Source organism: Melanaphis sacchari, unplaced genomic scaffold (genome assembly GCF_002803265.2).
Source record: "Melanaphis sacchari strain LSU unplaced genomic scaffold, SCAv2.0 Contig51_pilon_pilon, whole genome shotgun sequence".
Classification (NCBI taxonomy): domain Eukaryota; kingdom Metazoa; phylum Arthropoda; class Insecta; order Hemiptera; family Aphididae; genus Melanaphis; species Melanaphis sacchari.
Window position 1 is genome coordinate 398,961 of NW_020271353.1, and position 12,914 is coordinate 411,874.

Sequence of the window (12,914 nt, forward strand, 5' to 3'; positions counted from 1 at the left end):
AAATCTTATAAATGGGATACGTTTACAAGGCACCTTTTTTCATTTTGGGTTATAGTTTTGTTATATACTATTTTAAGTATGTACGAGTATATCTGTATATGCAGTGGCGTATTTACGGGGGGGGGGGGTCCCGGGTCTCGACCCCCCCCAGAAAAAAATAATTAAAAAAATCATAAATAGCTTGCTACGTGGTAACGAGAAAAATAATATTAATTTATATTATGTGTTTTTAATGTTTGTATTACAATATTCTTAAAAATAACTTTTGGTTATTTTTTTATCGCGTCGTCACAATCCGACGACGATAACGACGTAATATACCTATATATAATTATATTAGTATGCTGTCTATTATAATTTATAAACTATAGTAGACAGTCTGCGATTGTTTGGTATTAATAATATTTCAAATATTTGGCATTTGCAATTTGTTATTGACGGCATCGACATAATATAATCACGTTTTTCGAATATACGAACGACGAACACTTAACAAGAAAATAAGGACGTAAGGTAACTATTAATTTCTAATTTTTAATTGATTTAATTTACAAACAGTATTGTTTAATGTAAAGTGTAAAATAAAAATACATTAGGTATACATAATACTAATACTTATATTAATATATTTTATATGATATTATTCTAAACAGATCACAATTATGACTTCTAAAAAGCAACCCAATATTCAGTCTTTTTCAAATCTACTATAAATGTTTTACCTATACAAGAAAAAGTTGATGATATACAAAATAAAACAGATTTTAGTTAGGTTATTGAGGAAGTTATTGAAGAACTGGCGAAAAAAAAAGACGTTTACCTTTTTTACTATAAAAACTATTAAAACTATTAATTGACATTTATTTTCATAATAATAGTGAAATATAATATAATATAAATAATATCATTATTAAATCATAACTCGTATGTATTTTATTATAATGTTATACACCTGTATTTAATATTAAGACCCCCCCCCACAAGAAAATTGAAAATACGCCACTGTGTATATGTATTAAGTTTGTACAATTGTACGAGTAAATATTCAAGCGAATGTGTACTAATTGGCCTACTTACAGGTCGGCATTCGGGAGAGTGGACTACACCATCTGTCCAGTAAAAGTAAAAAAGACACACGAGCCGTTTTGTTTATGATAATTTTTAATTGATTGCTTTTAAGTATAGTCTGATTGGTGGTACGTTTCATCCTCCACGTGGATGCCTCTCGGTCACGAGTTCTAAATCGAAGTGATAATAAATTATTGTTATATCGATTGGCAATTAGTGCAGGTCGTTCATAGGTTTGAGTTCACTGTTTTGAGTTTTATTTACTCAGGATTTAAACTACTTTGAGTCCTTTGGTTACTCGGCAATAACGCACACTGTATACAATGACGCATATGTATAGGTGTAAGAGGTGTTAATGGTCTTCGGAAGAGTTTTAAATTGTTTTCAGCATTCGTAGAGTATTATTGCCTCATCATATTCCACAGTCTCCCATATGGTGGTGTAGCGTGGCGTCGGATGGCGGTCTGTGAAGTTTTTCCGAGAAACCATACTAGACACCATTAACAACGATTAACGATCTAGTGCGGTGTTTGCTAAACAGGAAAACAAAAGACGACAGAGGTGTGCGACGTTATTGTGTACATGTGTACATTCCTCTATTATAGTAATCATAATATTGTAATATACTACATAGGTACGCCGCGGGACATTGTATAATCATATAATATTATTCTTTGGCTTGGAAGTATTTACGAATAGAATTCGACGGGTATGTATACGTCATATCTGTTGTATAAAATATATGCTTGTAGGTCAATGAATAATTCATTTCAATAGTAAAAATTAAATGGATTAAAATGTCATCAAGTGTATGTTTTTTGTAGTGTTACATAATATGTTATATGAAAAAAAGATTTTTTTTTTTTTTTTAAATAAAAAGGTTAAGTCAAATTGTTTTATAAATGAATTTGTCCGGTGGTGTGGCGGACAGTGTTATTATTTAGATGTCGGTAAATTTGTTGCCATATATCAAATTACCAAATTAACAAAATTATATTAAAATTTAAATAATAATAGTAATAATAATAAACAGTGTATTAAAGCGTAAAATAAGTATTTAATTCAACTGAAATTCAAATTAAAATAATTGTGCATTTAATAGATAATACGGGTTAAAGCCTTATCAACTTATAACTTGTCATCTAGTGGCAGTACCACGTATACTACGAAATTTGTCATTGTTATCATCGTATATGGTGATTTTGTGCATAAAATGATTTTTATAAAGTAATTATAAAAATGTCGTTTAAATGTTTAAAATTTAAAATTTTAATAGTAAAAATTGTATTACTCAATCATAAAAAAAAAAATATTTTTTTTCGTAAAACAAATTATTGTACTTATTAGCATAAAAATATGTAATTTATTATATTATACGCGTACAATAATAATACGTGTGTGGGTGAATAAGCGTGTACGTGCGATTTTCCTTGGTAGTGAGTATTTTTTTCAACAGTTATAAATTAATAAATTAATTAACATTTCATTCACAATATTATTATACATTTTTTTAAGCACTTTTACAACAGGTATACGATTAGGCTCATTTCGGGAAGATTAAACCCTGCGGTGTTCTCGTGTCCGTCATTTAGAACGGAGAAGAGGTTTTGAGACGTCGTCGGCGGCAATGTTGTTGTACCGCACGCCGCCGCCGACGTTCCCCACCACGATCCGCGGTACGACCGCCAAAGACGAACGGCCGCGGCGGAATCGGTCCGGCAAAGCGGTTTCCCCGCCGTCACAACCGTTCGCCGGTCCACCGCGGTCGGTACCTGTTTCGCCGGTCTTCGCGCTGCTTCTCGCGTCTTGTGAAAATAAAAAACGTTTTTCCTTCGACCACCCTTTCGTCGCGGGTGTCCTGGATTTTCCGATTTTCTTCGGTTTCCACCCCGTGTTCCGTGAAAGTTTTGGTCGAGAGGTTTACTACGTCGTCCGAAAGGTCACAGAGTGCGTGTAACTCCGCCGCCGCCGGGCCATCTGTTCGTCAAAAAACCATGGAAAAGTCCGGAGACGTGACGACGTGACCCGCCGAATCCATTGTCGCCCCAGCTACCATGTACTCGGCGCGAAATCGGAACGCCATGATCACAGGTGAGTTCAACACAGAATGTATTAATAATATGTAGGTACATTTACTCATAACCGCGGTTGAAGGGTGGGTGCTGAAAATAAACCGATTTCGATCGATGATGCGAGAGTAAAAGTTCGAATCCTTCAACCCACGACATTTAACCCGCCCTCATACCAACACGCCAAAGGTACCTTTGTCGAAAATGACCGCAGCAGCTGATATTTTTACCTATAATATTTTTTGCAGAGCAGATATCATTATGATTTTTGCGGTCATATGAAAAGCGCATTAAGGTCTTATTGTTATTATTATTATTATTATTATATTGTTATCGGCGTTAAATTTCCGTCGGTGGCGCGCGGGACGACAACCGCGACCGGATGGTGTAGGCAAAACCGGTGTTACATAAATCTTGGTGTCGCAGACCGTCACCGTTACACTTACCTACTGCAACAACTAGCTACGGTTTAATGATATTAATAATAATAATAATAATAATTGTAATAATATAATATCGGTTTAATACGCGCGACAGGATATACGACGTGCGTGTACCGGTGGGTAGGTGTCGTCCGCGCGTGGGATTCGTGTGTGGTTGGCACCGCGACGACGACAGGCCGGCGTGACCGCCGCCGCCGCCGACGTCTCCCGGTAATAATATTTCATCGCCACGCTTTCCAGGAAACGCGCGGGCTGCGACGAGTTTCGCTCCGTTTTTTGACACCCCTTTCCCACTCCCTTGACCTGGTTAATCCCCTTCACCGCCGCACATTTTGTAATTTGTATTTTTTTTTATCCTACCCTCTAGGTGGAACACAACCCCGTCCGTACCAATAATATAAAATGCGATATCATTGTGTGTATAACATATATAGATACCTACCGCGGAACGTGCCCGTACATTATTATTATTGTACATGGTACGCCTATATACCTGTGTGCGCCCGCGGCGCACGTAATCGAATCAATTTCTTTAGAAAAAAAAATCTGTAGTCTGTTTTTATTTATCGTGTTTCTCCTCCTCGGAACCTTTTCGGACCAGCCGGTGCCGGTCCAATATAATAATATTATATTATACATTTGTTATAGCGGAGTTGCGACCATACGGCGACGACTGAATGCACAGACGTTCGTCTTGTCCTTTTTAAACGTCCGTTTGGGTTATTGTTATCGAAAACCCATCGCTTGCTTTATTATTGTTATTATTTTTATTACTATTGTTAATGTTGTGTACGCAAAGATCGCGCGGATATTCGGTATAGGACGTAGTGATGTAAAATAGGAGCAGGTGGTATCCGACGTGCAACAGTGTGGTTGCTGCGCAATCGAATGCCGTCGTGGTCTCGTCATCGCACTTTCTGCTCGAAATTTCCGAAAATGGAACTGATTTCGATGTATAAATACGTACATATGTGTATGGACAAGTCGGCGTACGATTGTTTTCACTTTTTAGAAACTCGCGCAAAGCTCTTTTGTATAAATTGCGCAGCATCGGACATATTGTGATCCCGTGCAGTGCAGACAGTGCAGTGCGTGTTTGGCCGTGTGGGACGAGTAAGTGACGTGCATTATAAATGCGGTATTGTCATCTGGTTGATTTGTTTTTTTTTTCTCATCCGACTCGGTCACGCGGTTAAATTTACGACTAAATCGAAACGAACATGACACGAACGTCGAAAACGCATTAGTACTACTTAGGAACTGGACGGCGGAAGTGGGTTCCTACTACATAATATAATATTATAATACTTGCGTGGCTGCATGCATATTACGTCTAGGCAGGAGTGCAATAGTTTGAATAAGGTACCATCTACCTAAATTATGTTATTATACCTCTATACGGTAATTTATAAAATTATTATCTGTAATTATTTTCGACCGTCAAGGTAACGTTGTCACTACAAGGTAATACTTTCTCCGTTTATTATTACTTATCTCTTGTCACTGTATTGTACCAAACATCGACACTATAGATATATTATATATAGATAAATAAATATATTTTAAATATTATGTATGGATAATTCAAAACACTAGTTTTTGGTATTAAACGTTACGACTCTATCAGACGGTTCTTTTAACAGTAAATATATACTATATTTACCGTTTATTATCCCATATAATATGGAATCATTGAAATATTTTGGAATTATTATTTTTTTTTTTTTTTTTTTTGTATAATTCTAAATATTAAAAACATTTCTGAATAATTAGGTATTAATATTTTTCTTACACTTTTTATCGCCATCAGTTTTTTTATTTTTTCATTTTTGAATTTCAGTATATATATTTTTAGTTTCTGATTCCGAAACGGAATATTTTTTGAATTATTTCGATACATAAAAATCAAATTTCGAACAAGTAGTTAATTAGTTATAACTTATAACTTATAAATATTTAAAGTTTAAATGGGTAGAGTAAAAAAATAATTTTCAAAAACGTCAATATTTTTTGATACCAATAATGTATAAATAATTTTAAAAGAATCATCCAGTATATTATACATAGATAAATACGTCCTTGATATAATACTGTTTGCGCCGAAACGCAGTAATATAAGTTGCAATAGGAAAACACGATTATCTTCACCGTCGTGAAACGATATTGAATAGGTACGTAAACCGTACGCATAACATATGTTATCTCCGGTGTAGTTACTAGTTATGATGTTTTATTTATTTTGAAGGTGAACGCTGTTTAACCAACGATTACTGTGAATACACTTAAAAACTACTATGGCCGATTTTAAAGCATACGAAATTGCCTCAAATGCAATCATTACGTTTAACTGGATTAAAGTTATAGCCAGTTGATAAGTTTCAGATTATGTAGAATTATTGTGGCATTTTCAACTTTCTATTGCCTATCTAATTTTCTGCCGAGTAAAATATATAAATCTGTTATAAAATACCTATGACAAACGAGTTTATATTAAAATTTACTTTTTTTTTAGTTGTATGCACCTTTGCTAGTGTATTGCAGTTAAAAATGTATTGATATAATATTTTTTATGATTGTAAAAATTTCATTTGACATTGACATTTAATTGTAATCGTCGAAAATATTTTAATGAACTAAATTATGTCATTATATTTAAAATGGTTTGTATATTAATTTAATAATATTATAGGTATTCGAGTGGAACTAAACTTGAGTGAATTAATAGGTGTTTGATACGAAAATCGAACGTAACAATATAGAAATAATATTTATTGATATACATGTTTTATAAATTAGTCATTACTTATTAGTTGTTAGTAATAACAGAAATTCTGTGGGTAGAAGGGTTGACAAGTAGGTAGTAAACACTAATATAACATAAAATTAAATACAATAAATTACTGTCGACTGCCGTATTTATTCATAGTTGGTTTGTAATTAGTAATCAAAAAATCGTTATTATCATGAAGTAAAAAAAAAATTCAATTCAAATATAATATATCAATAAAGACGTTTTTAAAAGTATTCGGTAACACATCATCGCGGGCATGCAATATTACTAGCCACGACAACAACTATTCTCATTTGTGTTTTATTTTTTATACATGATAAAAAATGTGGATAATAAATAATGACAGTAGCTATGAGTCGTACAATGTCATTATTCAATGCAGTATTACAATTAGATAATTATTTAAATTTTTAGAATCGATTATAGATAATAATATTATTATTTTTCGCTCACGATTTGTTTAGACTTAACATGCTGGCACACCGTAACATGCCATATAGCGCCTAAACAATAACATTTATCTTATTACCTTTTTTTCCCTCCGATGTATAATGGGCAATAAATAATATTGTGCTAAAAAAAAATGCTACAATTTATTGAACCTGTACTGTCAACTGCTTTGTAACATTTTATGGAAGTTTATTTTGAAAAATTCAGTACTTGTTTCTCATTCATGGAAAATGAAATAACTATGTAGGTCAAACTAGATATTTCTTATTGTACTTATCCGATATACATCACGATGGTCGACATACTGCAGTTAAAACTTTAGTGTTCGTTTTATATATGTCTATGGAACGTATGTAGATAAGTAATATTTTAATAAAATACGTATATTTTTTGTTTTGGTTTTCATTTCGCAATCATTATTGTTTTCTTGTATCAGATTATACATTCGCGTGGTTTCGCATACGTTTAAAAATTAATTTGTTATAATTTTTATATCTAATTTAACTTAACGTTTGGATGTAATAGTATCCTACATGTGTTTCTACAAGTTCGTAAATAATATGTTGTGTATATCATACCGATTACACTGTAGTTTTGTAAACAAATGACACAATGAAGACACCGTGATATTATTTTACATTGAAATACGCGTATACCATTAAAACGTATAATTTTATAATTATTCATGTAAAGACTATATTATAATCATGGGCTATGTACAGCTTGTATATGTCTATATTAACTTATCTTTTGCTATAATTGGCTGTAAATAAAAATGATTTAATAACAGCTGGATCTAATAAATTTGAATAATATTATATTTGCAATCATTATTTATCAATATCTATGCACCTGCCACCTAGGTACCCATTACGGTATCCAATCGCTTCCACTCACATATTTTATAAAGAAATGTATTGAATATTTAACTAAGTAACAACACCATATTGTGTATTACAATTTCATTATTTTTTATACAATTTATTTATAATTAAAACTTTTAACATTAACTAATTTTTTCATAAAATATTATGTGATCGAGCTCATAGTTTATGACTATTAAATGTTAGATTGTATCTTACCTGAATGTATAATAAGTTACATTTATGGTAAATTGTCGGTATAATTATTAATTAATATGATTAAATTAATAATTAACCCCTTAAATATTTTATGGACTTGTTTGATTTTTTTTGTGTTATATTTTCTACTGGTAATTGTGTTAAACAGATGGGCAAAGTGAAATTATAAATTACAAAAAATAATAATCCACAATTACGAATTATTATTATATTAAAAATAGTTTTAAAACTATTGCAACATATATCATCAATCGTACTCGTAAATGATACTAATTACCTAATAATAATAATTATATAATTAAATATTAATATAATGACAAAAACATATTTTAAATGATTTTGTAAAATATGCAGTTTACCAAAGGAAAAGTATTTTATTATTATTTATTAGATCATAGATTTTAATAACTCTTAAATACAGATGTTAATATAATACATTTTACTACTTTAGATATGCCTCAATTATTAAATATTTATACATTATTGGATATGAAAAAAAAAAAATTATATATTTCGTAAACATAAAATATAAACACTGATATTGAGACACTACTACATGACTCATATCTTATGAGCATATCTTAATTAAGTCAGTAAATTACTAAATATTATTTGGAAAATTAAATGTAATATAAAATATCATTATATATTTATATACTTATAATGTTTATAAATATAACATTACAAGTTGTTTATTCTATTACTGACTAAGCTATTTCAGTTTTATGATAACATTGTTTTTTGTTAAAATTAACAAATTTCTTTAATTTAAATAAAAATTAGTTATTGACATGAATTTAGAAATCAATAAATTATACCTAACTACGTTTTAAAAAATATTATATTTACTTTCAGAATCATTATATAAAATATATTTAAAAGCTACATTTTGTATTAATTAATTTCATTTATTTTTACGTGTACCTACCGTCGTAATCCTTAACGTTTTTAAAGTTAGTTACAACTGTATATTTATTAGTTTATTATATTAATGCAGTTAACTTTAAAGTAACCTGTTTATTTTAAGCGCATTTTTTTGTATCACTCCAAGAAAATAAATATTTAAATCAGTGTACCTAAATACCCAACTAAAGATTTTTTCTCATTTATGCAATTACAGTGATTAATTTAATATAAAAGTAATAAATTCATCCTCTTTAGGCCCTTATAAACGCTATGTTGTTGAAACTAATTTGAATACACGGTGAAAATAGGCGTGGTATTTAATCTTTCTCATTGTAATTGACATAAATAAACTTGTGTAAAATACACTTGAAATCAATGTTGTTGTATGTCCTGCTAGTGAATAATTTTTTTAATCATTTCGATTTCGGTTCAATGACTGCTCTTGTGAACATTTAGATTATAAGCATAAACTATTATGATATATGGGCTAAAATATCTACAAATTAATTGCAGTAGAATGTGTTTAAATTTTTTAATTTGTGGGATTGGTGCAGGTATATTTTATTTTAGTAAAAATAATATTATATTTGTACATTGATTCTATCAAATAATTTTAACTTTTAATTTTCAAAGATGTGAAATATTAACACAGATACCTAATATTTGTACTACAGTATTGAGATATGAGTCTATATCAATCGTTTGTAGAACATTTAAAAGCCATTATCTACATTGTGTTTCGACATTAATTTTGTGAAGGAACTGATTAATTTCATTTAATTAATTTATAGAAATCAATAATTATTTTAGAATTAGAAAATAGTGGAAAACCTATACATTTTATAGATTTGGTAATTACGTTTTTTTTTGGTTCAAAGAGTTAGTATTGCATTTATTTTTAAAAATGTTTAATAACATTTAAGCTTGAATTTTCTAAACATTAATACAATAAGTTTAAATATTAATATTAAGTAAGAATTTAGTGCAAAATAAATTTACTTCTCACGAAGATAAATAATTATCATTCAAGTTGGCCAGTGGCCACTATTCAGTGGATTTATTAAACAACGACTACAGTGTCGTAAAATTGACAATTGACGCAACAGTATAAAAAGTTATAAACTGTTATATGATGAAAAAATGATATCTTAAACTAAATAAATTATACTTGTATTGTGATTTGGTTATTGTAAATAATGTCTTATTATATTTAATTACCTATTTTAAAATTAAAAAAAAAACTAACTATATCCTTTTATGTACATAAAGGTTTTTAAAAAACACTGTATAAATCGGATTTTAAAGTATAGACGTATAAAATGTATATTATATATTAAAAGTAATATTAATTATTGCTATAAATTTATAACTGATAAAAAGTTTTAATAAGTCTTTATTAAAATTTCAGAAAATATTTGTCCATTTTTAATTATAAATAAATGTATAAAATATAAATTAATTAAATTAATATAGCAATATTATAAAAGTATTGTTAAATATATATTTAAATATTTTATACGCATTTAGTATTTATTATCGAACATGAAATGTTGTTATTTCTTTATTATTGTTATTCAATCTAATTATTTCAATATTATACAATACATATTTCAATATCTGATCGTTTTTTGTATTCATAAATTATAGTAATGTTATAATAGGAATAAATATAAATATAAATCACATTTGTCTAAGTCTAAAAAATAATCACATATATTAGTCATGAGCTACATGTATAAAATAACCGTGTTTTATAAGAATGTAACACTTCATTCTGATACATAAAATCTTTGTTATGTATAATTTATACATTATCCTACACGTCAAAATATTAATGTAATAACTGTAGCTTGAAATCAGTTGTTTGAGTAGGAAATAATGAATTGATAACACGTTGTATTGTTAATCCATAATTTATTGCTTGGTTTTCATTTCTTAATACAAACATGTAATATATTTTTAATTATAAAATATTTAACAAAAAAAATGAATTCTCTACCCACGTAAAAATGTTTTGAATCGATCTATGAAGATGATATTAATTATTATCAGATAAACAATAATTTGTTTTTTAATAAATGACACCCTCATAAAAAAACTGCGGTTGACATCAATAGTACAGTAATAATTTATTTAGGTCTGATTATTAGAAGTTATATTTTTAACCAATTCAGTAATTACATATTACTTTATAAAGTACGACGTTAAGTAAAATTACATAAAATATAAAATTGTTTTAATTTAATTATTTAATAAACAAATCATAATAAAATGCAAAATTAATTGACTGCATCCTTTAAATTTTTTCTTAAATTACCTATAACTTGTAAAATGGTATAGTTGTGATAAGTATCTCTCGAACAGATGTTTAGCTATACGTAATAATAACATTATTGATCTTTGATAATAATTATATCTTACACACGTTTGACATAATATTTATTTTTATTATTATTTTATAAAATTTAATTGTCTATATCAGATTAATTCGTTTCTTACCAATAGGTTTATTATACAATTACACTAAATGTTATTAAGTGCTATTAATCAATGTCGTTAAAACTTAATAAATGTGTAGCACATACCATGTGTACTAAAACCTAACTTAATATGAACCATAATTTGGATGATTGTATAAATTATATAATGTACCTACCAAAGTATTATAGTACAATTTGTTTTTTTTTTATTGTTTATTATCAAATAACTTGTTTGTAAATTCTGAAAGATGACATTTTTAAATAAGTGGAAAAAAATTATTGAAGCTCCTTAAAATCTAGGCATGTGGAAACTGATATTTTGATTCCACTTAACGCTTATCAAAGGTTTTGATAAAACTTTTACATCAAATGTATTACTCATACTAAATTAGATTTTTAAAATCAAAATTACTATAAAATATTCTATTTCAGAGTATGAAATTAAAAATGTACAATCGTTCAAAAAAAAGAAAAATATTTCAAAAACGTTAATATATATCTATCAATTTATACATAGAGAGAAATAATGAGTGATTACTATGTACGAGAAAGTATCATTAAATTCATTATAAAAACACATTAAAAAATATTTTATTTTTTATGAAAAATATGTATTAATTATATTTAAGTTTTTTTAAAGATATTTTCGTATTCTTGTATAAATATGTGGCTAATGCTATTTTTTTAAATCCTTAACTTTTAGATTATATTATAATGACAAATATGATTATGTTTAGATTTGTGTTGAATATAATAGTTTACATTATTGTTCTTTTTTTTATTAAATTATTAATACTTTTGATTTTATCATAATGTTGAAGCAAGATAAAAATCAACTTTGAGAATACTTTTTAGTAGAAAGTTGATATAGGTAGAACTTTCAGCAAAGATTAAAATATTTTCAGTAATCTCAAAAATTATCAGGAAAAAATCAATAAAAATAGTAGAATACTTAACAAACATTTTGATATATTAATTATTTTGTAAACTTGATAAAAATATTTTTGTGTTCTTGTTATTTTTAAACATTTGAAAAATATTAGAATTTTAGTTTTTTTTTTATTTATGCTTAATATATTTTATTTTCTAAATTAAAATCTTGATTTCAAAATTCCTCTTTTGTTTTTGAAACTCAATTTTGGACAAAATTTGAAAAGTATTTTGTAGTTAATAACCATAACATAACATCTTTAACATTATTTAAACCTTGTATAATATATAATATAATTTTTTTTAAAACGATTATAGTTATTTTGTTTTAATTAAAAGTACACTTTTTTTCATTACCATATTATTTTATTTTATTAATTAATTAAATTTACAAAATATTTAAACTATTTGTAATATATCACGAATTAAATTTTTCACATCGTTATACATATGTGGTACGTTGATATTTACTTATAGGTTAATAGCAATAATAAATATTTTTTTCTTTAAAAATATTGCAAAATTTAGTAATTTGGTTCAATCTGCCGTATTAATTATAGAAAAATAAATTCCTTATAGTAATATAAATAAATTATAAAAATATAGAGACGGTCTGCGCTCAGAATCGCTTTTCATATACATTGATAAAATAAATAATTTTATTCGAGTTTAACATATCCATTAATCATTATAGT

At 27.8% G+C, this 12,914-nt stretch overlaps 1 protein-coding gene across 1 annotated transcript in view; it reads left to right on the forward strand.

The window, feature by feature from the left end:
* Positions 1-2,825: 2,825 nt before the first annotated feature.
* LOC112599471 (KN motif and ankyrin repeat domain-containing protein 2) overlaps positions 2,826-12,914 on the forward strand; it is a 40,528-nt gene continuing 30,439 nt past the window's right edge. Inside the window, exon 1 of the mRNA XM_025346389.1 lies at positions 2,826-3,159. Coding sequence (XP_025202174.1) covers positions 3,123-3,159 — 37 coding nt within the window. The 5' untranslated portion in view covers positions 2,826-3,122. The remainder of the gene's footprint in view (positions 3,160-12,914) is intronic.